Raw genomic sequence first — 27,137 nt, forward strand, 5'->3', positions numbered from 1 at the left:
AAAAGGATATACGAACCCTGTTTTCAAGGGCTGGAACAGTGCTGGCTCCAAACAGTAGCTCTGAACATCACCCAGCAGCCCTATCAGCCAGAAACTACAGAATCTCCAGGACAGCTCTCTGTGATAAACACGGAAGGGTTAGAGGTCAAATGGGCTTTCGTGGGCTTTTGGCAGAGGCAGCAGATGGACAAGCCCCCGACTCCGGGTCCCAGGATCACAGCTGTGTCATTCATACCCACACGGGACAAGGCAGAAGCAGAGTGAAGAGGACGCCCTGGCCCAGGGGCATTCAGAGGCCACCTGAGGACAGGGGGTTAGCACCAAGGGCAAAAACCGAGAGCAAAAACTGTTCTCGGGATACGTGTTCTACCTTGGACAAAGAAACAAGAAAGGCCAAAGGGGACCTTTCTTTCCCTGCAGAAATCAGCTTCCAAGCCAGGGGGTGGACGGATGGAGGTCTGGAGTGCCTGAATTGGGCTGCCACAAAAAACCCGATGACTCTGTGCCCAGGAAGGAGCAGGGCCATCACGCAGCCCCCGTCAGAGATGGGGAATGCAGGCCACCTGTGGGGCATGCTTACCAAGGGCCTCACTGTCTACAACTCATGAGAGGAACAAGGCACAGCCATGAGCTTTCAGCCTCACCACGACCTCCCAGGAGACCCGTTTCTTCCCCTTCCACCACACGAGAACATATTCTGCAACCTCCCTTAACAACACTCACTTTTTCTATCAAACAGCCCCTTGGAGGCTGCCTACCATAGTACCCAAGGGCACCAGCAATGTCACGTTTGATACAAAGCTTGGGAGGGGCAGTTCCATCAGATCGCCAGGTTAGCCTTGGACAGTAATGCCTTAAAGCAAGTAACGGAACTTTAGGTGAAGAAACCAGCCTTCCCCTCTCGGTGAAATCGAGTTTATTTAACCTCAATCTGCTGAATGAAAGCAAAGCCTTCACAGAGATGCGGCCCAGGCCTGCACACAGACATGACACAGCAAGTCCAGCCGAGCCAGGAAAAGTCGACGCTTGCGTGAACCCTCCAGGACAGGATGTCTTGGTCAGGAAGAATACACCCAGGCAAACCTCAGAAGGCCAACGGGCCACTCACCGCAAACATTCACAAGCCTTAACCCAGCAAGTCAAGATAAATCCTAGGAAGTCTTCCAAGAAACTCTTTCTGGACCAGGACTACCAGCTGAAGCTGGACCCTTTCCAACACTCTAATTGCCACAGTGACATTTAGGAAGAGCTCTCTTACCACAAATGGGCCAGAAACTCGTTCCTAGGAAATATGGTAGTTGACTGACCCTAGTTCATGAGAGGATCAAGCCCCTTACAATTAGGGCTCTTATGGACAAGCCACAAAACCAACAGATAAGCAGTCTCTGGAACAAAAATGCCTGGTACACAACCACTTGGAATATCCCACAGGGCACAGTGAGTCATTCCACAAGAGACTTTTTTTTAAGAAGAAGAAGAACCGATCTTGAAATGTTTAGTTATTTAATCTGCCTCTGAGAGACAATTTATTTGGGGAAAGCCTCACTGGAAAATCCAAAATGGTGTATGTAGACCCCTAGCCTGCACACTCCTCGTGTACAGGAGTGACACTTGCGGTCGAGCAAACAGCTATGCTCGTGTGTGCAACCCTGCCCCCCGCTGCTCCTCGGTCCGCCTCGCAGAGGGAGCGGTCTTCACTGCATCTGGAAGAGGATTCTCCTCTTCTCCCATCTTCAGGAGCCAGCAATGACACTTCTTACACTGAACTGCAATTCCCAGTCTCTTCACCCTCTCTAGTGGGCAGCGGCTGGAGGGCAGGCAGTCCACGCCATTTCTCTCTGGAATCCTCCATACCTACCTCAGTTCCCAACAGCCTGCAGGCACTAAGCACGGGGGGTGGGATGAATGAACAAGTAGATGCATAAACCCTCATCCCAGGTATGCTAATCTCATGTTTTTCTAAACGTGGGGAGAGCTGGAAAGGAGGAATTTCGAAAAGGAAAAAAAAATCATTTCCAGATTTTTAAATGCAACGTAGTGGAGGACATGGGAATTTTTTTTAAAGTTCCCTCCTCCACAACCAAACGTGAATGCCTGAGTTATTCAAAGGGCATTTTTGGATACTACAACTCTCAGTTACACATCACTTGGATTCATGCAAAGGAATGCGTGGACATGTGCCGTGGTATAGGCTGTGCATGTCCCTTCCTAGAGCGGAGCTGAGAGCACATCTGGGGCTATTTAACAACTGATTGGAAATTTCGCCTTCTGATTTCCAGTTAAATACTGGGCACAGGAAAACAAATAGCACTTGTTTTTCACTGAGTCTTGTCAGTCATCCAAACTGCAGTGCAGACCAGAGAACTGCCTGTGGTTTGGTGGCAGAGGCCCAAAATAGTTAGACCTTTTTTCCCCCAAGCTGAAGTAAAAGGAATAAACCAGATTCTGGCAACCCCAGCCTCATCACCCACCGCCCCCCCCCCCACCTCAGAAACACAAAACTAGATTTTAAATATTAAGCACGTTCCTGGTATTAATTTACATTTTTCATTAGGATTAAATTTTGATTTGTTTTTATTCCATAGCCAATACCATGGCGTTTGGTTTCTTTCATTTTTTTTTTCAACTGCCCTGCCCCAATATTTACTTGGATTTGCTGAAGAGGCAATGTTCAGATTACCATTTTCTGTTTCTAATTAAGTTGGGATAGAGTATCTAGCAGCTGCATTATCGAAAGAATCAGAGAGTCTCTTCAGAGACTTGCTAGTACCACCTCCTCACTTTCGAGAGGAGGAAACCGAGGCCCAAGGAGCGAAAGAAGTGATTCTGTCCAATGATACTGAACTAGTTAGCGGTACAGCCACCTCGTACTCAGGCCTCCTGATACCCAGGCTGCGGTGTTCAGCAGGAACAAAAATCTAAGTTACCTCTGAGTAGACTTGCCTGAAAAAATACAGAACAGCTAGTTAAATTTGAGTTTCAGATAAATGGTGAATAATTTTTTAGTATAAGTATGCCCCACACGTTGTAGGGGCGTACGAGAAAGAAGGATTTGTTGTGTATTTGAATTTCAAATTTAAGGGGCATCCTGTAAATCCATCAACTCTGGAAACCTTATCTTAGAAACCTGTATCTTCTCCCACCCCGTATCTCCTCTCAACATACACATGTATACACACACACTTCTTTCTTTTTCATGTAAGTGTCTGGAGAATAGAAGTTGCGGCACAGTCATCCCAAGGACTAGTGAGACTGGAAGAAGTTGCTGCTTATTTCTTGACTTTCCTCCTCTTAGATGCCTTTCTTCCTTAAAAGCATGTAAAACAGCTAAGCCTGACATAAAGAGGCTGGCCCAGGCCTCTGGATTACACTTCAGGTCTCATCTTGAGCGTTTCTGCTTGTCCCAGGGCTCTGAGTCTGTGGACCTCGCAGGAGGGTGGACTCAGGTTCGGAACACAATAAAACAAGATTAAGACAAAATGAAACAAAAATCAGGTATGTGGATAAAGTAAAAAGATACATTTTTAAATCCAATTCATTGGTTTTACACCTTGACTTTTAAAACGAGTGCTGGAGAGATTTTTTTCTAACAACTTCATTGAGATATAATTCACCTATTATAATACCCATTCTTTTAATCTGTACAATTCAGGGTTTTGAGGATATTCACAGTTGTAGTCTAGTCATCACTAATTCCAGAACATTTTTACCATTCCTCAAAGAAACTCCACACCATGAGTAGTCATTTCTCATTCTCCCATCCCACCAGCCTTGGTAATCACCGATGTACTTTCTGTCTCTATGGGTTTGTCCATTCTGGAAACAAATGGAATCACACACCATGCAGCCTTTTGTCTCTGGCTTCTTTCACCTATGTTTTCGAGGTTCATCCATTTTGTGGTATTTATCAATACCTCATTCTTTTTAAAGGCTGAACAATATTCTATTGCATGGACAAACATTTTTTTAACCCATCCATCAGGTGACGGATATATTTTAATATTTATTTTTTATTTATTCATTTGGGACAGAGAGATAGAGAGAGAGAGCGTAAGAGGGGGAGAAGGGGAGGGGCAGAGGGAGAAGCAGACTCCCCACTGAGCCAGGAGCCCGATGCAGGGCTCGATTCCAGGACATGGAGATCATGACCCGAGCCTAAAGCAGATGCTTAACCATCTGAGCCACCCAGGTGCCCCTTTCATCAGCTGATGCATATTTGGGGTGTTTCCACTTTTTGGTTGTTAATAATGTTGCTATGAACATTTGTGGGCAAGTTTTTCTGTAGACATATGTTTTGCCCAACTGTCTTCTAAGGCACCATTTTACATTCCTGCCAGCCATTTATGAGGGTTCCAATTTTATTAGAGCCATCCTAGTTGGTATGGAGTGGCATCTCGCTGTGGTTTTAAGTTTGCATTTTCCTAAGGACTAATGATATTGAACATCTCTTTGTGTGTTTATTGGCCATTTGTGTTTTTTCTTCGGTGAAATGTCTATTCAAATTGTAGCATATTTCTAAAGACAATCTAGTATTGTCCCAACCTTTTTTCTTTTAAGGTTGACAGTTCAGAAATCTATTACCCAGTTGAGTTATGCTTTTTCTTCAGTGTGGAAATAACTGCAGCATAAATAAAGTTTTTGTGACCTTTCTAAGAGATTTTTCTTTGTAGTTCAACATGAAAGACTGAGAGAGTAGGGTTATTCTTATTTCTAATTGCATTGAGGGACAACTCTAACTGACTCAATATTCTCTGGGCCATCCATACACCCTACAAAAGAAAGTCTATACAGCTGTGACAACTCCATCATGCATGTACACAAGCACGTGCGTGTGTGTGTGTGTGTGTGTGTGTGACTCATACTCAAAGACTCACTACTTGACAATGAAACAATCACTCTTCATCCCACTCCCATTTCCTACGTAACCAGAACAACCAGATAAAGGAACTGCACTCAGAGGAAACTCAGTCCCACTCTCTCCCTGCCTGACACATTCCTTCTTGTCCACTCTGTGAAATCATAGAAGGCCTAGAATGATTGGACAGAAAAAGCCAGATACCTTTATTAGACACTATTAAAGTATGAGGTTTTTAGTCACTCTCATGGGTGATATTAAATATTAGAGCAACACGAGTCCCTGCTAAGTATGGAAGGTCCCCTTTTTTAAGTCTGGGCAGTCAAGTTAAATTAAAAGGTCATCCTGAACAGAGAAGTAATACCATTGCTTCAACTTTTCTCACCACCCTACTTAAAAGAAAAAAACAAAACAAAACTGTTTAGTATTGTAACATTACCTAGAAAGTAAAGACAGCTTTAAGACAGTTATGCAGACACACACATCTTAGACTAAGAATCAAGACACTGGGACGCCTGGGTGGCTCAGTTGTTAAACATCTGCCTTCGGCTCAGGTCATGATCCCGGGGTCCTGGGATAGAGCCCCACATCGGGCTCCCTGATTCGTGGGAAGCCTGCTTCTCCCTCTCCCTCTACCGCTCCCCCTGCTTGTGCTGTCTTTCGCTGTCTCTCTCCCTGTCAAATAAATAAATCTTAAAAAAAAAAAAAAAAAAAGAATCAGGAGAGTGCCTCTTAGGGCGCCTGGATGGCTCTGCGTCCAACTCTTGACAGGGTTGTGAGACTGAGCCTTGCCTTGGGCTCCGTGCTCAGTGGGAAGTCTGCTGGAGATTCTCTCTCTCCCTCTTCCTCTGCCCCCCTCCCCCCAATGACTGCCTCTCTCCTCTGCAACTCTGAGCTCGCTGGGAAACCTGGGAGAAGACTGTGATGGAAATGGCTAAGCCCTAGTTTCTGAAAATTCCATGGGCCTTCTGAAATGTTTGTAAAATAATGTAATTATCTTATCTCCAAACTTTAACTCTTAACTACAGTAACTGGATAAACAGAATTCACCACTGGTTTTCTAGCCAGCAGTAGATCCCTCTGCTGCCACAGCTGTCCAGTGGATGAGAAGACCCTGTAATTCCTTTCCAGATGCACAGAGCAAGGGAAGAGCTTGCCTTCCCTTCTTCACTTCACACACTCTCTCTTAGGGAGAGCTACCCAGCTTGTGAGAGAGCCTGCACCGCTTCATCCACTGACCTGAGAACCCGGAGGAGCAACAGATGTTCTACCCTGAAGAAATGTACGGATGAGAGAAAACCATTCTCCCTAAAGAAAGCCTGCTGGACAACAAAGTGGAGCTCAAGCGTCCCTGAATTTAAATCCTTGGCTTCTCTCAAAGCTGTCTCTGCTGTGTTGGTAATTTTAGGTTCATCACTTGATCTGCAATCTCCTTGCATGGGATTAACTTCAAACAGGGATGATGTTAAATTGTTAATTAAAGCCATCTCCTTTTCTCATTGTTAGTGCATTTTAAACTGATGGCCCAGAAACAGCTCTTAGAGATCTTAAACAAAACTAAAGCAAATAAATAATAACTAGAACTAAGATACTTTCCATTAAAACCCACGGAGTGGTAGGTTCATGAAGAATCCCCAAAGTGACCGGTACAACTATGATACATGTGGCCCCCACTTTACATCTGGCCCTGTAGCCCAGAGAAATAGGAGCTCCTTTCAATCTTGGACAGGACAAGCCAGACATTTATAATTAGAAATACAAATTTAACATCCTTCCCAAGTGGTCCTTACTATGATTAATAATAAACAGTTACAACAACAGCAGGTAATGGGGCCAGGCACTGTCCTAAACGTGTTACACGTCATCTCTTCTAATCAAGAGAACAACCCCATGATGCAGGGACTGTTACTTTTCCCATATTACAAGTGAGGAAAACCAGGCTCAGAGAAATAAAATAACTTGCCTCGAGTTACTACTTGCATTCAAAGGAGGGTGAGCAAAGCCTTTGCTCATAACCTCTCCCATAACCTGCCCAGTGTGGTAGCCTCATACAGCTACTGAGTACCTGCAATATGGCTGCTATGACTGAGGAACTAGATTTGTAATTTTATTTATTTATTTTTAAAGATTTTATTTATTTGAGAGTGAGACCAAGCATGGGGGAAGAGAGGCAGAGGGAGAAAAGAATATTAAGCAGACTCCATGCTGAGTGCAGAGACAGATGCTTGATCTCAGGACCCTGAGATCATGACCTGAGCCGAAACTAAGAGTCGGACACTTAACCAACTGAGCCACCCAGGTGCCCCAATAGATTTGTAATTTTAGTTAATTTAAATTTAAACAGCTCACCCATAGCTAGTGCCTACAGTATTGGACAATACAGGTTAGTACGCTAAAGGCTAAATGTGCATAAGACTATGCTCACAGCCATTAGGCTTACTATCACAAATATCTTTAATTACAGGAGACTGACAATGATTATGAGTACGAAAGAGGCAGTATGGGGTAAGAGCTCATAGAATAAGTCCTATCTGGGTTTGAAAGAATGTCACTCAATTTGGTTTTGTCCAATGCTTCCTCATGACTAGATTCAGGTTACGTGCATGTTTGGCTAGAATACAACATAAATGATGCTGTGTCCTTTCTCAGGTTATCAGATTTAAAGGCACACAACGTCCACGTGCACCATAATGGTGATGATGTTAACTTTGATCACTTGGTTGAGGTACTGTTGGCTATCTCCAATGTATATAGTTACTGTTTTTTTCTTTTGTTATTAATAAGTAATTTGAGACTATGTAAATATACTATTCCACAAACTCCCTCCACCTTTGCTATATTTAGCTTCTTCTTCTTCTTTTTTTTTTTTTTTTTACAGATTTATTTATTTTAGAGAGAAAGAAAGAGAACACAGGAGCAGGAGGAGGGAGAGAGTGAATCCCAAACAGATTCCCCACTGAGCACAGAGCCTGATGTGGGGCTTGATCTCATGACCCTGAGATCATGACTTGAGCTGAAATCAAGAATTGCTTAACCAACTGAGCTACCCAGGCACTCCTATATTTAGCTTCTATTGATGATTCTTGCCCAATAAACTTTTACTATAATAATTACAAAATCAGGAATTTCTAACTCCACCATTCCTTCTACATTATTGATTGGCATTTGACCATAAAGAAGAGCTGTCCCTTATTCCTTTTTACTAATTTATTTATCTACTTATTAGCTGTCTTGATCATAGACTCCTACTTTATTTAATAGGTACCTTTGAGTTTTTAGAAGTATTCTTCAAATACAAGTGACAAGAAAATATAGTTCTGGATTAAGAGTCATTAGTTAGGCAAAGTCTGCTCACTCTGCAAGAGAAAGACTATTAACTGAAACCTCTTCTCGTTCTGGATGCTTTGGGGCAAAGAGGTTTAAAAGCCTAAGGCTCTGCAGTTAAGGACATTAACACGGATCTGCAGCAATATACAACATGAGTTATCACTGCAACGGGCAGTGCTGCTCATCATCAGACATGATATCATACCCCAAAAATTCCATCCAAACAACCCATCAATTTCTCCACAACTAGCAAACTTGAATGTTCTGGCAAACTCAGAAGGACATGATTTACAAATAGTAGGTAATATTTGGATCTTTCCACAAGAGCTGGGTTCCAGCTTTTTTATAAAATACAAATGTTTTCATTTTGGAACTCACTGTGTCACTTTCTCAACAAACAGATCCTCGTATCAGAAAGTAGGCCTGTGTTATATACAAATAGAACGGGCTTGTGTGTATTTATTTTGTGGTCAGAGACCACACACCTAGTGGCTATTTACAATGTTTACATTGCTCTTAATGCCACCAGAGGAGTTTCAGAGCTGAGACCAAAGCCCAGGCCACACAGAGTATGACTGCAGGTCCTGCTCTCACGTGCACACTGCACTGGACCTCCACCCACAGCCAGACACGCATGTGCAATGTCTGTGTTCTGTGACTGCTTATCCCCACCGTCCAAACCCCACTAAGAGCATTCTTCAAATTTAACACACTGTCGACTCGGGTATTATTTCAATGAAATAAGCCTTAATTTTAAAAGGACCTGCAAAGTTTTAGGGTCATTATATCCTTGTGCTAAGGATACTTTAGGAGGGTTTCAAATACTTACCAAGAAAAGTCTGGAGACCCCAACTGCAAGCCTCTCTGTCTTCAGATGCCAGACCAGGGGCTGTGGGGAGTTGAGCAGGAACACGACAGGCTTGTGGTGAATGTGCACTGAGGAGATGGGATTTAGGTGCAGAGTGACCTAGGAAGCAACAGAAATAGGAATCTTAACACTGGCTTTCCATTAAAACCACTCAGCGCAGCATTTTCACAGCTTTTTCACAGCTCACTGTCAAGAGAAGCTTTAATTTAGTTCAGAGTCTATGGATATGATATATTAGGTTGAACTTGATGATACTGCCAATATTTGGTCTTTTTTTTTTTTTTAAACTACAAAAATGGCTACCTTGTGTAATTCAACCCACACTAATCTCAACCAAAACATGATTCAGCTCCCAGTAATAGCAGAACACAAATAAACAGGACACTTTTTTTTTTTTTTTCAAAGTTAGCAAAGGCAGAACAAAAGTGACCTTCCCTCGGAATTGTCTTCTCCTTCAAGGCAAATAAGGCAAATGATGGAGCTGAAAAGTGAGAGTACAGAATCCCCTGGTGGCGGGCCATCCCTCTGGATCACCAGAGAAAGGACTTTCTTCTTTCCAGGTGAGCTCCAACCTCTAAAAAGTTAAGTGAGTTCTGCCAAAGAAAAGTGCCGAAAGCTAAGGGAAAGGGGCTGCCAATGCTTTCATCATCCCAGCTATTAGCTTGAAGGGGTTTTCCAAAAAATGAAGCACAGAGAACACAAAGAATAAAAACTGATTGTATATAAACCTGGTCCAAAAAAAAAAAAACAGGGAAGAAAACCACGAGCCTGGATAAGAAAACTGTGACCAGTTTTGGTAGCGGATCAAGGACTATTGCAGGTGACCACTGTCATCATTAACATCACCGGAAAGCACCTATGAGGACAGCTGGAAACAGCGGGTCCAACATCTTCCTGGAGCACACCAGCCAAGGTAGGTCAACGTGAACACAGAAAAGCAAAAGGGTGCATAAAGAAATATGGAGCAGATGCTTTCATAGAAGCATGTCTCATACTGGCTTTCTGGACAGAGGGGTGAGGCAAGACCCAAGAAGCACATATTTTAAAAAGTTGAACTCACCCAAGAGCACCAGAAAGTGATGAGAGGGAAAGCACAAAAAATGACTTTAGTTGGCAAGACAGACATCGAGTAATACACTGGGAATAACAGAACATCTCAGGCCTAATCCTTATGAGGATTAAATGGCCCAGATCTATGACCTCAATGTGTCTCTGCCTTTTATTGTAGGGACAGCCTAGGACAGCAATGTCACCTATCACAGTAGCCTCTCAGGTCACTGATAATAAGGCAACAAACTTTACTTTCAATACCCATGCCTTAGCACATGGTAGGCACTCAGTGAGTGCCAATTAGAAATTTAATTTTCTAATTTCCAATGCCACAAAAGTACTTTGTTCTATTAATAATTTGCACTATGGTATGTAATACCATGTCCATTCATTAACTGTTGAGTGTGCATGTCTTAATCTCTGAAATAAATTGTAAATACTCAGTAGGCAAAGATATGTCTTACTTTAATACTGTGCTCAGAGTAGTAGACAGTTGTTTAAAGGATTGACTTACCACAGCAGATTCATAAATTTATGTTATCTAAAAGGTTAAAAAGGCTGAATATATTAATAGGTTCCAAGGGACATAGCTAGCTAATTTACAGAAAAATTTTAAAACATGAGCAATACTATCATGAGCTATTTCTGCAACATAGCTAGGCTCATGCTTACCATTCGGCATATGCAAAGTACTAAAAGTAGAGTACTAATGAACAGTGATGTCAAGTATGGCTACAGCATAATAACACATTTCTTGGTTGTACACACTCTTCCTCACAGCATTCTGCACAGCTGTGCATCTAGAAAGAAACAGACTGATGGCCACTGTACACGAGAGAGGCTGCAGAACCAGAGCAGGGGCAGAGAGTCAAACTGAGTGTGGCACGAACAGAGAGATGCATACCACAGAAAGCACACCCAGCAGAGAGTGAAGGAGGAGAGATGGAGTCATTACTTGTTCAAGAGTACCTGAAAATTGCTAAAAAGCACTCTGTCACAAACAGTATGTGTCCCTAAAAAGTTTCCAGAGTTCTTCATTCCAAAACTGTTTAGCTAGCACCATCATGGCACAAAGAACAGCCACACGTATCCAACCGAGGGTACGTCAACTCTTTTTCCAATGGTTTTCTTCGCAGCCCTCAGGCATACCACTCTTGAAGTGTGTAGATAAAATAGCAATAAGTATATATCTCAAATGAAGAAGAATTTAAAAAAAAAAACTTAGGAAATGAAAAGAAAAATGTGTATGAGACAGATATTGGTGCTGGGGTCCAAAATTTTCCAGATGGTCAAAAGTGTCAAGGCCTGGCTCACACAATCAAGGAAAGATTTCTAGGAGCCACAGCTCTGAGCTTTCCTGGAAACGGCTCCCTCTTCAATATGTGGCAGCGTCTGGCCAAGATGAATCCCCGACTCTGGCACATAGGGCCCAGGCAAAGCCCCAAAAACCATCTGGCAAAGAAGAATTCACACTATGACTGGGAAATTAAAAGAAAAATACTCAATACTTTTTTTTAAAAGATCATTTGGCAGGAACAGAGAGTCCCCCAAGCACCCACTCACCCAATCCCTCAGCAACTTTCCTCTATTGGAATAAATCTTGCTGAAGGGAAGACAGAGGACAACCAAAGACAACCAACAAAAGAATGAAGGTATAAAAGCTCCCCCAACGGTGGGGAGAACATACCCGGAATATCTCTGAAAGAATTCCTGGCTAAGGTGCTTAATGTTCTCTCAGACTGAAAGGAAAGGAAAGAAAAAGAAAATCCTCTTTAGAACCAACTGTAGCTCAGGACAGACTGTATTTACAAAGATAAGAACATACTGCTGAAGGTTTTCACAGGTAGATCATTGCCCCATGATCATGGTCTGAAGACCAGAGCTGAGGCAGGCTGCGGCAAAGAAACAGCCAGAGAAATGATGCACGTGGTATCCGATGACTTCCAGTTTGGCAATCCAGACAGCTCAAGCCTATGCTAAATATACATGAAAGTCAGAGTCACCTGGTGCAGCCACTCTGGAAAACACTAGGGAGGGTATGGAGGTTCCTCAAAAGGTTGAAAATAGAGCTACCTTATGACCCAGCAACTGCACTACTGGGTATTTACCCAAAGGATACAAATGTAGTGACCCAAAGAGGCACCTGCACCCCAATGTTGATAGCAGCAATGTCCACAACAGCCAAACTATGGAAAGAGCCCAGACGTCCATCGACAGATGAATGGATACAGAAGATGTGGGGTGTATACACACACACACACAGTGCAATATTATGCAGCCATCAAAAAAATGAAATCTTGCCATTCGTAAGGATGTGGATGGACCTGGAGGGTATATACTAAGCGAGATAAGGCATCAGAGAAAGACAATTATCATATGATCTCACTGATATGTAGAATTTGAGAAACAAGGCGGAGGATCATAGGGAAAGACACGAAAAAATGAAACAAGATGAAACCAGAGAGGGAGACAAACCATAAGAGACTCAATCTCGGAAACAAACTGAGGGCTGCTGGAGTGGAGGGAAGTGGGAAGGTTGGGGTGGCTGGGTGATGGACATTGGGGAGGGTATGTGTTGTGGTGAACACTGTGTATTGTGTAAGACTGATGAATCACAGACCGGTACCCCTGAAACAAATAATACATTATGTTAATAATAAAAATAAAATTTTAAAAAATTGGTGCCAAAAAAAAAAAAAAGTAAGAGTCACCATTTAGTCCACAGTCTTCATAAGCAGTAACAAACTAAACCTATGGGCCACATGACTGGGAAGGCTGATGAAACTAAAGGGGATGCACCCCAAATGAGGAAACAATGACCAGTCTCTAAATGAGCAGATTCTGTGTTCATCTTTGGCAGTAACAAAGCATTTGAGAACTTAATGCAACAGATGAACCTTCTCACCACACACACAAAACCCCATTCGCACACTACATTTTGCAGGCAATGTCGGAGAAGAGGCATGCACTGCAGGGCTCTGGCACTCCAGGTTAAGCACCCACTAACCCAGGTCAAGAAGTGCATTGCAGAGGGGCAGGACCACTCTAACAGCAGGAACAGAAACAAAATGACTCCATGTAATTAAACTAGAGATTATACCTCTGGCTTTAACATGTCATCCTCTCAGAGAAAGAACTTAAGGGACTGCAACTCAGAAATAAGACACTTGCCCATGCAGTTTCTGAGGTTTTAGTGACCTCTTAAAACCATACTTTGACTACAATGTGGTCCATGAAGCCCAGCCCAAGAGTTCTGCTCTAATTTTGTTTGTCCTGAACAGTCCTGCAATTCAGTCTTCCTAATGGCGTGAGAAAACGCAAGTAAATCTAATCTGTCACATCCCATATGTAGACCCTGTCCTTCATACACTCTGTTGACCCCTCCCCTTGGTTCTGAGCTAATGGAAAGCTAACCTGTTCTAGGACATCTATTTATACTAGGTCTTCTGAGGTTATCTGTGTACTTCAACAAACTACCAGATGTAATTAATGTATTTCTCCTATTTTATAAAGAAATTCAAAGTAAATCTTTTCTGAATACTTTCCTGGGGAATCTGAATACAATTCTGACCCAAATCAATGCTAACTCCAAGGAGCATAAAGCCTCTGAGTGGAAAGACAAACTTCCTATCTCCCATTTAGGAAGCATGTCCTTGCCCATGTTATCACCAGAAAACAACAAGGACAATTTTCTCTGGACCTTGTTAGGGTGAAGACCTCTCAGTTTTCCAAAAATTATCTTTGATAAGCAAAAACTACATATTGTCTCAAACTCTGTAAATCACTTTATGAAAATGAATTATGAACTTACAGGAAAGAAAAAAAACCTCTCTTTATGGAAAGATGCCATATGAAAACTGTTTTGAATTTCTAAGGGCTCATAGTAGAGCTGCAAGATATTTCTACCATAATGATTTCAAAAATTTCCTATTAGTTAGACCCCTCTACTCCTGGGGTTTAAGACAAACATAAGCAAAACGAGCAAAACAACTGATATGAGTCGAACAGCTGTCTGATTTTGCTAACGTGTCAGTGAAGTTCCATTTCAACATTTCTGATTCTCGTAACAGTCCCTATGGACCCATGAAACAATGAAGTCATCCAAAACACTACCAGAGACTCCTGTCCTCTAAAACCAGACCAAATGCTCTGAAATAGATGATCCAATAATCAGTTTACAAGGAGACAGATAAGAAAAGAACTCTAGCAGTGTGTCTATAACCAGGACATGTAAAATCACACCCTGGTCTGGATATAGCCAGCATCTACTCCCTATCCAGAGGTAAGGGGACATCCACTTAGCAACAGTGTTGGTAGTAACTGAAAACATCCTGAATCAGGGTCTCATAGTACCCATAATTTACACAGATGGACAATAAGACATGCGCCTATTTCAGGACGCTGGGGGACCACGGCTGAACTCAAAATTTCTCTTCTTTTTGGGCAATATGACTTTTAGGAGCTCAAATCTGGCCCCGGATGCATCTGAAATGTGCAACTAATTGCTGTGAGTGGGAAACAATAGCTAGATGCTGCCACAGCGTTTGAAAGTGTAACCCGATCTGAGGAACCCCTATAGCTGACATTTTATTTGCCATCGTTTGTCTTTCGCCATTTGGGTATTGGTATGAAAAGATTCCCTTAAAATATTCTTGGAGGGGTGGTTGTGGAGCTTTTAAAATTTTTCCTTATTATATTATTTTTACATTTCTCTGAATTTCTAGAAAAACATCAATCAGTTGGTACTGAATTCAAGGAATCTCCACCCCCTTAGTGACTCCACATTCACCCAGAGAGTCAACCAACCACTCCCTCTGGTCTCAGCAGCGCTAGGGTCAAAGACTTCACATTGCTACAGCAAATGAGATTGAGCTCTTTTCCCCAACGGTTTTGTCTTGAAACCATTTAACATGATGAGAGGGATACAACCACTCAATTCCAAAACTAATTCCTCCTCCCCCAAACAAGGACAGGATTCAGGATTCCCTGGGAGCTTCTGAAAATAATCCACTATGACCACAAAACAGGGAGGGGGGACCTAAAATGAAAGTCTGAAATTTGATGCAGAAATAAACCGGCCCTCTCTGCTCTATATTTTGAATGCCCTGGAAAAATACTTGGAACTAAATTTGGGTTGGGGGTTGAGGGGCAAGAGCTCATATAAACAGAAGAATATTTCTGAAACTACAGGTCATGGCCCTCTAAAGGGGTCCTGGGAGAGTTGCAAGGGGATTTCAGAGACCCTGGCCCTTCCTTCCCAGAGTAGCCCACAGCTCAGTCACTATGGGGAAGAGAAGAAAGGAAAGGGGAGACCCTGGATGTGGGCATGCTCTGGGGTAGAAGCACCCTGGGAGCCCTCAGCAGGCCACTGCAGATGGCAAGTCTAACAGCGACACCCACTGTGCCATCATCTGTTAGTATTAAGTATCTGCCATCTGAATATCGTACTGGAGGTTGCCAACACACCAGGGCCTTTCAGGATTCCAACCTGCAGCACCCTCCTACCAGCGCCTAGACAGACATGTATGTCCAGCTCAAAATCAGTGGAATCCTCCCCCAGCCGCAGGCAGGGCCAGAGCTCAACAGTGCTCCCACAGACCCTGCTCTTGTTTCTACTATGCATCACACGACCCAGTCCACCCACGGGGTAAGATATTACATCGCACTGCAATAATCTGTTTAGATGTTTGTCATTTACACACACACCCCCCACCCCTTATACTGTGAAATCCTCAAGGCATTCTTCAAGGGCAGAAACTGAGTCACAATCATTTCTGCAGCCTCGGGCCCAGTGCAGAGCCGAACCTCTAGCAAGCAGTCAACAACTTTCCTGAAAGAGTCAATAAAAGGAGGGATCAATAGAAGCTACTCATGAAATATGATTCGAATAATGGGTACAGAGTCATATTGTCATGTTTTTCTGGCCAAAAGGGGTGAGAGTGCATCTAGCAAAGACAACGTTAACTTTCACTATGAAATTTGACTTGAACTTTAAAACACAGTTAAGAAAAGCAGATTCCAAAGTCATGCTACCAAAATGATTGGAAATGTATGTGGGAGAGGACTCCGACGCCATACCCAGGCTTTGGGACCCTGACATCCTCCTCTGCTGCATGTATAGGACAAGGCAAAGCAGCACTTAAGCCATGTTTGGGGACCACACTAGGCGCACGCGCGCGCGCACACACACACACACACACACACACACACAGAAAGTGTTTTGTTATCTTTAACAGTTACAAATATACAAATAGATAAAATGTGAAAAAGCCTCTGGAGCAGGTTTTCCTTCTCAGAGATAAATAACAAAGATAAAAAAATTTGACCAAACATTCTACTATATCTTAGAGCACAGAACGAAATACTTTTCATTGGGGCGCCTGGGTGGCTCAGTTGGTTAAGTGTCTGCCTTCAGCTCAGGTCATGATCCCAGGGGCCTGGGATCGAGCCCCATGTCAGGCTCCCAGCTCAGCAGGGAGCCTGCTTCTCCCTCTGCCTCTCCCCCTGCTTGTGCTTTCTCTCTCTCTCTCTGTGTCAAATAAATAAATAAATAAATAAAATCTGTAAAAAAAAATAAAATAAAAAAATACTTTTCATTTAGGCAACAAAGTGTGCTAGAACAGTTAGAAATTAAAATTCTACACAAATTGAAGGAATTCAATAGTTGCACATTGATTAATGCGAAATTTGCTTTTTTATACTCCCCGTCACACTTAATAAACAGACTCATTCCAAATACTTTATTATTGTCTTTAACACTACTATATAACCAAAGAGCCATATAACTAAGGACTATGCAAAAAAGTTTTTTTAAATAGAGACAGGGGATTTTATTTATTTTTTTAGAGAGAGCACACACATGCACGTGGTGGGGGGCAGAGGGAGAGAGAGAATCTTAAGCAGGCTCCACATCCAGCACGGAGCCCGATACGGTGCTCCATCTCACCACCCTGAGATCACGACCTGAGCAGAAATCAAGTTGGACACTTAATCGACTGAGCCGACTCATGTAAATTTGTTTCTTCTCAACTTCTACTTTTTATAATGGGCTTAAAATTGTTTTTGCTACTTAACTGTTTAATAAACCTGTATTTTGGCATGTATCATGTCTATAATAGGATGTCAGAATGGTTGGCTTGTCAATACTGTGGTGAACAGAACTGCATAATAAAGAGAATCACTGAGGTGACCAATGGGAGCTGATTTAAAAAGCAGGCATAGCAAGAACCCAATTCTCACATGATCTGAGTACTGAATTAATCATTTCCACCTACCAACTGTAGTCAAAGATCTCAATAAAGATTGCTGCTTAAGCACCATCTTCAAGTTAGCAAATTTGTAACAGCAAAAACACAATGCTCTGGTGTTCAGGTAGTGATTTAAGATGCTTTAAGCTTTATAAGAGGATGGCATCTGGATTCCGCCGGCCTAGTATATTAACCTAAAGTTGGTAAGGAATTGTGAATGGGCAGACAGTGTCATTTCTGGCACGGAAGAGGAACCTGGAGAGGAGTAACTATTAAGGCACGGACTTCGCCAACACTGCATTTGTGTTTCTGTTGTTCATGGGAGTAGCAGTGGAAATAGCAGTGACAAGCATCATTATCGTATTCCAGCGAAAGACAACAGGCAGGTCCATGGGTCTTTCCACTGGGTTAAGATTTGCTGCTCTCATCGGAAGTTGTTCTGCCTAATTGTCTAATTATTCCCATTTTAAAGATGAAGAAATTGATGCTTAGAGGTAAATAATTTTTCCAGAGTCATATGGTCAGAGAGTGGCGATACTAGGAGTAGAGTCAATGTCTCTGGTGTCCTCTTTTTTCCCACCCTACCACCCACTCCACCTTCACCTTAGGCAAAGAAGAGGACAGCGACCTACTCTACAGGAGGCAAAGAAGAGGACAGCGACCTACTCTACAGGAGAAAGAGGCAAGAACTATTTTGCTTCTGGAAAAGAAAAGAAAAGGATGAAAGGCAGGGGACTGAGTTGTGAGAAAGACAACAGGAGGCTAGCACAAGGTGGGAGGTAGGTGAGACTCTGCAGAGATGGGGCAACAAGCATTTTTATGAACTGTGATGTCTACATTGCCAGCTAAAGTTGTTTGACTTGCTTTGATGTAAATCCTCCTCTATCTCCTCTATGAAAGCTTTAGTAAGGCTCACTGTTCTCATGAACGAATGCACTACGGAACTCAAAATGGTGCTGGTTGCATTTCACGTCCAAGTCAATCGGTTGTATCTCAAACACAGTACACGCAGAATTACAAAACTGGGAAGTGGAGAGGGCCTGAGAACTTTACAGCTCTGGCAATCTGCAAAAATATACCCTCTGTATTTCTACAAGTCACTGAATTAGCAAAGGTGCAACTCAACCACCCCTTGAACTCCGGGGGCTGCCGGTTCATATGTGGATTAGACCAAGTCACTCTCTAAGGAAACTAAATTCTGGTCAGGGTAGAAAAACCTTGGGAATTTTGTGAAGTCTGGTTTCCTTTGAAAGCTCTAACAAAAACAACTCCTGAAGTTCACAGTCCTGGCCCCCTAAGGATATTCTGGTCTCATCCAGCCAGGTTATGATTTTAAGTGGAAATGTTTTTAAAGGAACTTTAGTTTCAATGTTACAGGGCTTATCTTGAGAAAGGGAGAAATAACCCAGAAGCCAAAGCGGGAGAACACGTTATCATTCTGTATTTTTGGAGTATTTTTCCTGAAAAAACATTATTTTCTTTGATTGAATGTTCCACTCTCTTTCAGAGGCATGGAATTTTAAATGCTTTTAATTCAGGCAATGAACTGTGTCAGAACAGCCTAACTGACAACAGAGCAAATGCAGTTTGCAATATTTACATGAGAGTCTAGTATTTTTGCCTATTTTCCTCCACAGAATCAATCTGCCTTGAGCCCTGCGATAAGTTTTCAGGGTAAGACCAGTGATCACACAGAGTGAACAGGAAGTGGCCAAAATATGCACACAGAATTTGGCACGTTGCAGTTGATAAGTGTCTAAGATGGATTATCTTCCTAAAGCCAGTGTTGCAAGGTTTAAATTTCCTATTTTCTTGAGACAGCATTGAAAGTAGTTCAGTACATTTGTTCTAACTGGAAATAAAGTTCTAAGCTACAATAAAGAGCAGGATACCTGGTAACAAATTTATTAAAGTTACTCTATACCTTTAAAAGTGCTTTAAGCACTTAATTAATAACCTAAAGGAAAAAGGAAAATAAAAACTAAAAGAAAGAGGGAAAGACCTAAGATGCAGGAAGTCTGAACAACGTTCCTTATTTAGATCAAAAATGGCCCTGCTGACATTTATTTACAGGTAAATCAACACTGAGTGCCGCAGCAGAAACTAGGAATGGATTTTTAGCTCAGAATGAAACAAGAGCAAATTCTAACACAAACCATTTGGTTTTCAGGTTATATAGCTAATACTATCCAGTCATTCATCTCCCAATAATGAAGATCCTGTAATCCTGTCAAAACCATATGTGTAGTCGGCAAATTTAAGCCCGGATAAATCAAGTTCTAGAACTGGAAACTAGTGAATGTACAGAAAAACAGAAGAAAGAGAAAGGGATAACATCAATTTATTTCCAAGTGAATAATTAAAATTGCTTCCTCTATTTGATACTGGGAAATACAAGGTTCTGCCTTAACATTTGGAAATACTAATGATGTCTTAACTTTATATATATGATCGCATTTCTTATACTTAAAGGAAAAGAAGATTCTACTCTCTGGAACTTTACTCAGTGTATTAAATATGTAAAGCAGAGCTGGAACACCTGTATTTAAAGAGAGTCTGGAAGTCTTACAATGGCTTTGTCTCTCACGTAAATGTAGAAGGTACAAGCTACTCTTTCATAATGCATCTCTAAAGAAATGTTCTAATTCTGACCAAAGTCGGGAAGGTCCTAACAGATACTAAGATCAAACAGCTTAAGCTCTGTCTCATAATTCAATCAAGTCCCAAATGCCTCTTCCATCAACAGCTGCTAGTGTTCTACTTCTCACTTTCAGCAAAACTGTCAGTCTACCATTCTGTCCCTGACTCACCCTCTAATAAGCCAAAATGGGAAAAGTAGAAGTGTGCGGGGGGGGGGGGGGGGCATCACAAAATATTCAGGATTAGATTATTAATTTAAATACTCCAAAATTATCAGGATTTTGTGGAAATAATTAAGATTCTTTGCCATTCATGATTTTCAGGTAGAAATGAGAAATTTGACTCATCATAATGACAAATCGCTCTATAAAAATGTGATTAAATTTTTATTATACCTGACACACAATGTTACATTAGTTTCAAGTGTGCAACATAGTGATTCAACAGCACTGTAGCTATGCTGTGCTCACCCCAAGGGTAGCTCCCATCTGACACCAGACAACACTATTATAATACCACTGACTGTATTCCCTATACTGTGCCTTTCATCTCCACGATTTTATTCCATAAATGGGAACCTGTATCTCCCACTCTCCTTCACCCATTTTGCCTGTCCATCAGTTTGTTCTGCTTTTTGTTTATTCATTTGTTTTGCTTTTAGATGCCACATATTAATTAGTGAAATCATATGGTATTTGTCTGTCTCAGTTTGACTTATTTAGCATAATACCCTCTAGATCCACCCATGTTTTTGAAATGGCAAAATCTCATCCTTTTTTATGGCTAAAGAAGATGTGATACACAGACACACACACAATGGGATATTACACAGCCATAAAAATGTGATTTGAAATAAGCAAATCTGAGCTATCCATATAATATTATTTTTAAAAATATTTTATTTATTTCAGAGAGAGAGAGAGAGAGAGAGAGAGGGATCACAAGTGGGCAGAGCAGCAGGCAGAGGGAGAAGCAGGCTCCATGCTGAGCAGGGAGCCCAACGTGGGGCTTGATCCCAGGATCCTGGCATCATGACCTGAGCTGAAGGCAGATGCTTAACCAACTGAGCCACCCAGATGCCCCATACAATGAAACATTATTTAGCATAAAAAGAATAAAGTACTGGGGTGCCTGGGTAGCTCAGTCAGTTAAGCGTCTGTCTTCTGCTCAGGTCATGGTCCTGGAGTCCCAGGATTGAGCCCCCATCAGACTCCCTGCTCAGTGGAGAGCCTGCTTCTCCCTCTGCCCCTTATCCCACTCATGCTCTCCGTCTCCCCTTTCTCTCTAGAATAAATAAAATCTAAAAAAAAAACACCAAAAAAAAAAAACCCAAAAACAAACCAAAAACGAAGTACTGACACATGCTACAACATGGATGAACCTTGAAAGCATACCATGATGTGAAAAAGCCAGACACAAAAGATCACATGCTGTATGATTAGATTTACATGAGACGCCCAGAACAGGCAAATCCAGAGACAGAAAGCAGATTATTCATTGCCGTGACCTAGGGTAAGGGAGAATGAAAGTGACTGCTAACTGATAGGACATTTCTTTTGGGGGTAAAGAAAATGTTCTGGAATGAGATAGTGGTGACACTTGCACTACACTGTGAATGTATAAATGCTACTGAACTGTACACTTAAAAATGGCTAAAATGGTAAACTGTATATGTTCTTTACCACACACCAAAAAAAATGTGGACTGAACTTCCACACGGGTTGGACCAGACTAATTCTTGAGTTTCAAATCCCACCTGCCAAGACCTTCTTGTGATAGACAATACAAGGAACTCAGTTTATCTCAGAAGGCCTGAAAGGTCCCATTAGTCCTCAGGACTTCATCCATCTAAGACAGTCAAAGCTAAGTCACACACGAAGTTAGCTTCAGATGGTAATGTGATCTCTATACATTTTTCTTATTCAGTCAAACAGCATTAGTTAGGTACCCATGATGTGCCAGGCACCATGACAATTATTTCTATTAATATTGACAAAAGAAAGATGAAGAAGACACAACCTATCTTTCACCAATTTGCTCACAGTCCAGAGGAAAGAAAGAGAGACACATGAAGAGATGACTGTAGTATATTACACCAAGACTGAGATATATCCAGGCCGTGTGAGGCGAGGAGAGGATGTCAAGGGTCAGGAGACTCAACGAGCAGGCAGGACAAACTGAACCCAATCCTCTGTGTAAGAAACAGGCAAAACCTGTCAACATGATAAATTTTCTGGTTTCTCCCACTCCTTTCCAATTTTCTGAACTACTTGGACTGGCTGCATGACCCCTTGTCAGAGATATTTTAGAAACAAAATCCACAAACTAAGTATAAGTTGGACTGGATGAGCCCCATGACCCCTTCTGACCCTAGGATCTAGGGATTCTGTGATTTCATTAGTGAATACTTTTCCTAAGACTTTTGGAATCACTTTATCCATGTCCTATTTCATTTCTTCTCTAAAGAAGTTTGCAAAATTTATTTTTAAAAATCCTTTTATTTAATAAACAATAAAGTCAAGTCCTCGAGAGTGTTTCTCAACAGTAATTATCTCAAAAGAAAACGATACGAGGATAGAGCAAATCTGTCAGGGAAGTGAGGACAGTTCTTCAGTATCTCATAAAGGGTTCAGAATACTACTGGGGGTAGGTTCAGGTCACATCTGTCTGTGTCTCGGTCTATGCGAGTCTGTGGCAGCCTGTTGTCTCTTGCTTATGAGCCCAGACTCTAAAATTAGACCATTTGAAAAAGCCATTATTCTTTTACAAATATTAAATTAAATCTCCCCTAACCTTAAAAGCGATCAGGGCAATCACAAAGAATTGCTGAAGTTAGATAATGTGTATTTATTTTAAATATAATTTATCATTAACTCTGAATGTGAGGAAAATTTTATTGTTCTCTCAAAGAAAGATGATGAAAACTCAAATTTTTCAGACCATTCCACATGGATAATAGTCTAAAATATCCTTGTTTTTAGAATAGAGAAACCCGATAAAGTCATCATCAGATATCACATCCTTAAGCAAACTTTTTAACCAGAGTTAACAAGTAGCAAAACTATATAATTTGCGTTTCTTCTTCCATTAATTTTCCACTCACCATGGAAGGTTTCCAGTCAGCACTGAGAAATAAAATATGGATGATGTGTAAAATGGATATTGTCCCTTCAGGACAGTGAATGACCCGATATTTCATGGGGAGGGGGGAATCTTCTATCAGCCTCAAGCTATTCTAAGAATGTCACAGCATCTAAGAGACTACCTTTTGATTAATTACTTTTTGGCTTAAAATGGGACCCATAAAGTGAAATATGACTAATCAGCATAGCATCATAATTGAGAGCATGGACACTTACAGTCAATTCCTTGTGTGGAATCCCAGCTCCATTCCTTACCTGGGTGACCTTGTTTATCTAAAAACCAGGATCATAGTACCTACCTCTTAGAATTATTATGAGGAAGAAATAAGTTAAAACATATGACGCACTCCTAATATGCTTGCCCATAGTTAAAATTTTAGGTATTAGCTATACAAAGGCCCTCAACAGATTTTAGGAACTGCATGTGCAGTCATCACCTGAGGCATCACAGGAAGTTTCTCCTACAAAGATGGATTCCTTCATCGTCTCAAACCCTTTTCCTTCCTGTGAAGTGCTCTCCACTTGCTACTCTGGAACCTACTCCCACCAGAGCTGTTTATAAAGTGGGCACACTGCTCAACTGTGGTCAGGAAATTCTCAAGGACAAGCTGTACGCAAACTCAGCAAATAAGACCTCTTGGTTCTGTTGAGAAAGACGCAGAGGTATGTATTAATATACTTAATTTAATTACAGTTGCGTATTTTCACACAGGATCAATTTTGTTCACCTCTCAGAAAAACTACCATGTCCTTTAAGAAGTCTTCTTGTCATTAGTGTCCCCAGAACGAGAAGGAAGCTCTTCCCCATGAATGCTTCTGACCTATGTCCAAATGACATTCCTCTTACAGTACTGAGCACCTGCTGACCTGTATTAAATCAACCTTGTACATATAAACTGTCTAAGAGGAGGGGTTGGGACTTGTCATTTCATTCATTAGAGTCTAGTCTAATACCTGGCTCTGAGTAGGTCCTACAGAAGTATTTAATGATGAATGAATGAATCAATCAATCAACAACCACATTTTAAAGCATAATTTAATCTCTTCCAAGATCTACATTTTCTTCCAAGCTGGCCAGTGTCCCCTGGAACCTGATTCTCTGTGTCACTCTGCTTTCCTTCCTAAATTACAGGCAGTTTGACCTAGTGGTTAATAGCAGTGACTCAGAGCTGTTTAGAATCTCAGTTTTCCACTTACCAGCCTTGGGGCCTTGAACATGTTAAGACTCCACGGGCATCAGTTTCTTAACTGTAGCATGGGGATAACACTTACGCCTATTTCATTAGATGTCAATGGATTAAACATGTCATGTGTGGAATGCTCTCAAAACAGTAACTAGCACACAATAAGCGCTCTTTTAAATGTTAGCTATTGGGGCACCTGGGTGGCTTAGATGGTTGAGTGTCTGCCTTCGGCTCAGGTCACGATCTCCGGGTCCTGGGATTGAGCCCCATGTCAGGCTCCCAGCTCAGTGGGGAGTCTGCTTCTCCCTCTGTCTCTCTCCCTGCTTGTGCTCTCTCTCTCTCAAATGAATAAATAAAATATTTAAAATAAATAAATAAATGTTAACTATTATTACTTCCACCCTCTAAAACCATGGCTATTATTTTTTCCATTCCCTTGGTTCCTATGGAAGGAAGGTCTTGTCTATATTGTCCTCCACTGAGACTTAAGATCAAAATAGCTTTCCTCACAGTCCTGCAAACACCAAACTGCTAGCAGCCTTGGACTGAGCCCGAACCCCCTTCCATTTTTTTTTTTTTTAAGATTTTTTATTTATTTATTTGACAGAGAGAGAGACAGCCAGCGAGAGAGGGAGCACAAGCAATAGCAGTGGGAGAGGAAGAAGTAGGCTCCCAGCAGGGGAGTCTGATGCGGGGCTCGATCCCAGAATGCTGGGATCACGCCCTGAGCCGAAGGCAGATACTTAACGACTGAGACACCCAGGCGCCCCCCGAACCCTCTTCCTACACCAACTTCTCCTCTCTGGGCACACACAAGTCCCAATAAGCTTCCCCTTCGCCACCACTCTTTCTTCCCCACCTGGCAACTCTATAAATGTCACCAGCCATTCTCCCAAAGTTCTTACTCATATCACTATCATGACCAACCCATCTCCATGGCTCACTAAACTCTGGCTTCAGCCAGACTTGGAGATACTTCAAAGTCCCCTATGATTTGTGAGAAGGATAAAGGAGTTGTTTGTTTGGAAATAATACAACATGTCCTGAATGAGATGCCCTGTTTGCACGTTATTTGTTTATCGACCACTCTCCAGCGTGCTACCAGCTCAGTGAAGACCTCTACCAGATACAATACCAAAAAGGTTGAGACAACTGCAAAGGTTTCTGTTTCCCTGGAGATGGAGTTTCATGGAAGGCTAAGAATCACCACAGCAACCAGACTACAAAAACAGTCCGTGGGATTCAGCCCCATAACTCTGGTAAAGCAATTTGTACTCCGTGAAAAGGCTGGGGCACAGAAGTTGAAAAATGATCAAAGTAAACAGTGCTCTTCAAGGACCATTTTGTTGTGCTGATTTCAAGGCATCAAGTCACAGCATCAAAGTTCTGTTATGAAAGATGCACATCAAGTGCCAGGGATTTGCTGGGCTGAACTAACTGGTCTGGTGTGAAGGTCTAGAGATAAATTCATAGCACATTTTCCAAAACAACCATTTCAAATGTGCTCTAAGAGCAGACCGGGGTAAAAACGTATACCATTATATCGAGTTACCCTACCCATGCTACGACAGCTGTTGATCCCAACCCTGGATTTAACGAGGGAGGGAGAGAGGTGATTTTTCTGATAAAAACCTAAACAGACTTTATGTCATACTGACCTTACATGGACTAATTCCTATAAATTTAGGGAAAAAAAATTTAATACTAAATGAGAAAACAACCTGTCCTAGAGTCTCTAATCTATCTATGCCATAGTTTAAATAGCAAATACAATATTTTAGTATATGACTTCTACGCTATATAGAAGCACCAACTACAAAGTGCAGCAACTTAGAAGCAAATTTCTTCGCGGATCCGTAAAAGCCTCCAAGTTTTATGAGCATGACTGCAGTTAATTATTAACTATGTTAATTATAGCCTGAATACGCAGAACATTTTTATTTTATTTTAAGGAGCTCAAAGTGGTACAGGTGAGTAGCCTTATAATATCCTCAAAAGGTAGGAAAAATGTAAAATTCCCCTTAGACAGAATTTATTGAAAAAATCCTCAGAACCTCAATTATATTTGGAGTACACAATGTATTTAAAAAAAAAAAATCGGTAGGGAGAATCTGTAACTTAAATTACCCTGAACAGAACATTTAGAAATTTGATTAGAACAACGTGATGTGTTCACACACTTATCACACTCCTCTTCTCTAGATGCACCCCACCTACAGCGATGCTTCCTGAACCTACTGTGGAGATGGGGTCCACCTGTACAACTTCCGGGGTTTCAGCAAGATGCTGAGTCAGTAGGGAGTCGAACTGGCCCAGCAGTTTGCAATACCTCAGGAAGTCATTAGTATTATCTAACACTAACTGCTTCATGGACAGGAATGAATGGCTCCACTTAAAGGTTGTGGTCAGTCTTTTCTAGCTTCTCCTTGTTCAATCTCTAGGTGAACAGCCCTGAAATTACTAAGCAAACAGGGAGAAAAGCAGATACTAAACGGCCAGTATGTGTAAGGCACTTTGGTAGACCCATCTTCCTCAAAATATGGGGATACCTAAGAAATGTTCAGAAATAAGAAATTTTTACCTATAGCTGGTGTTCATTTTCATGAGTATTAACAACATAATTTCATGTTGAGGATGTTAGGGTGAAGCCAGTTTGGTTTTTTTTTTTTTTTAGATTTAAAGAAAAATAATTAGATAAATAGTTCATACAGGTAATGTAACAACACTGCAAAAACTGTGAAAACAGAACACATAAATGTTTATTCAGGAAGTGCCACTAGGTAATGAAAAGACTTCAAATGCAAACTTGATACAAAATTTGTC

The 27,137-nt window shown here is 41.6% G+C and overlaps 1 protein-coding gene across 2 annotated transcripts in view; it reads right to left on the minus strand.

The window, feature by feature from the left end:
- The window catches only part of TGFBR3 (transforming growth factor beta receptor 3), a 191,393-nt gene that overhangs the window by 62,231 nt on the left and 102,025 nt on the right, over window positions 1-27,137 (minus strand). For both annotated transcript variants that reach the window (XM_087866102.1, XM_045801799.2), the window contains exon 4: window positions 9,012-9,149. In XM_087866102.1, coding sequence (XP_087722228.1) covers window positions 9,012-9,149 — 138 coding nt within the window. The remainder of the gene's footprint in view (window positions 1-9,011; window positions 9,150-27,137) is intronic.

This window comes from Ursus americanus, chromosome 12 (genome assembly GCF_024610735.1).
Source record: "Ursus americanus isolate L20-20 chromosome 12, mUrsAme1.1.p, whole genome shotgun sequence".
NCBI lineage: Eukaryota > Metazoa > Chordata > Mammalia > Carnivora > Ursidae > Ursus > Ursus americanus.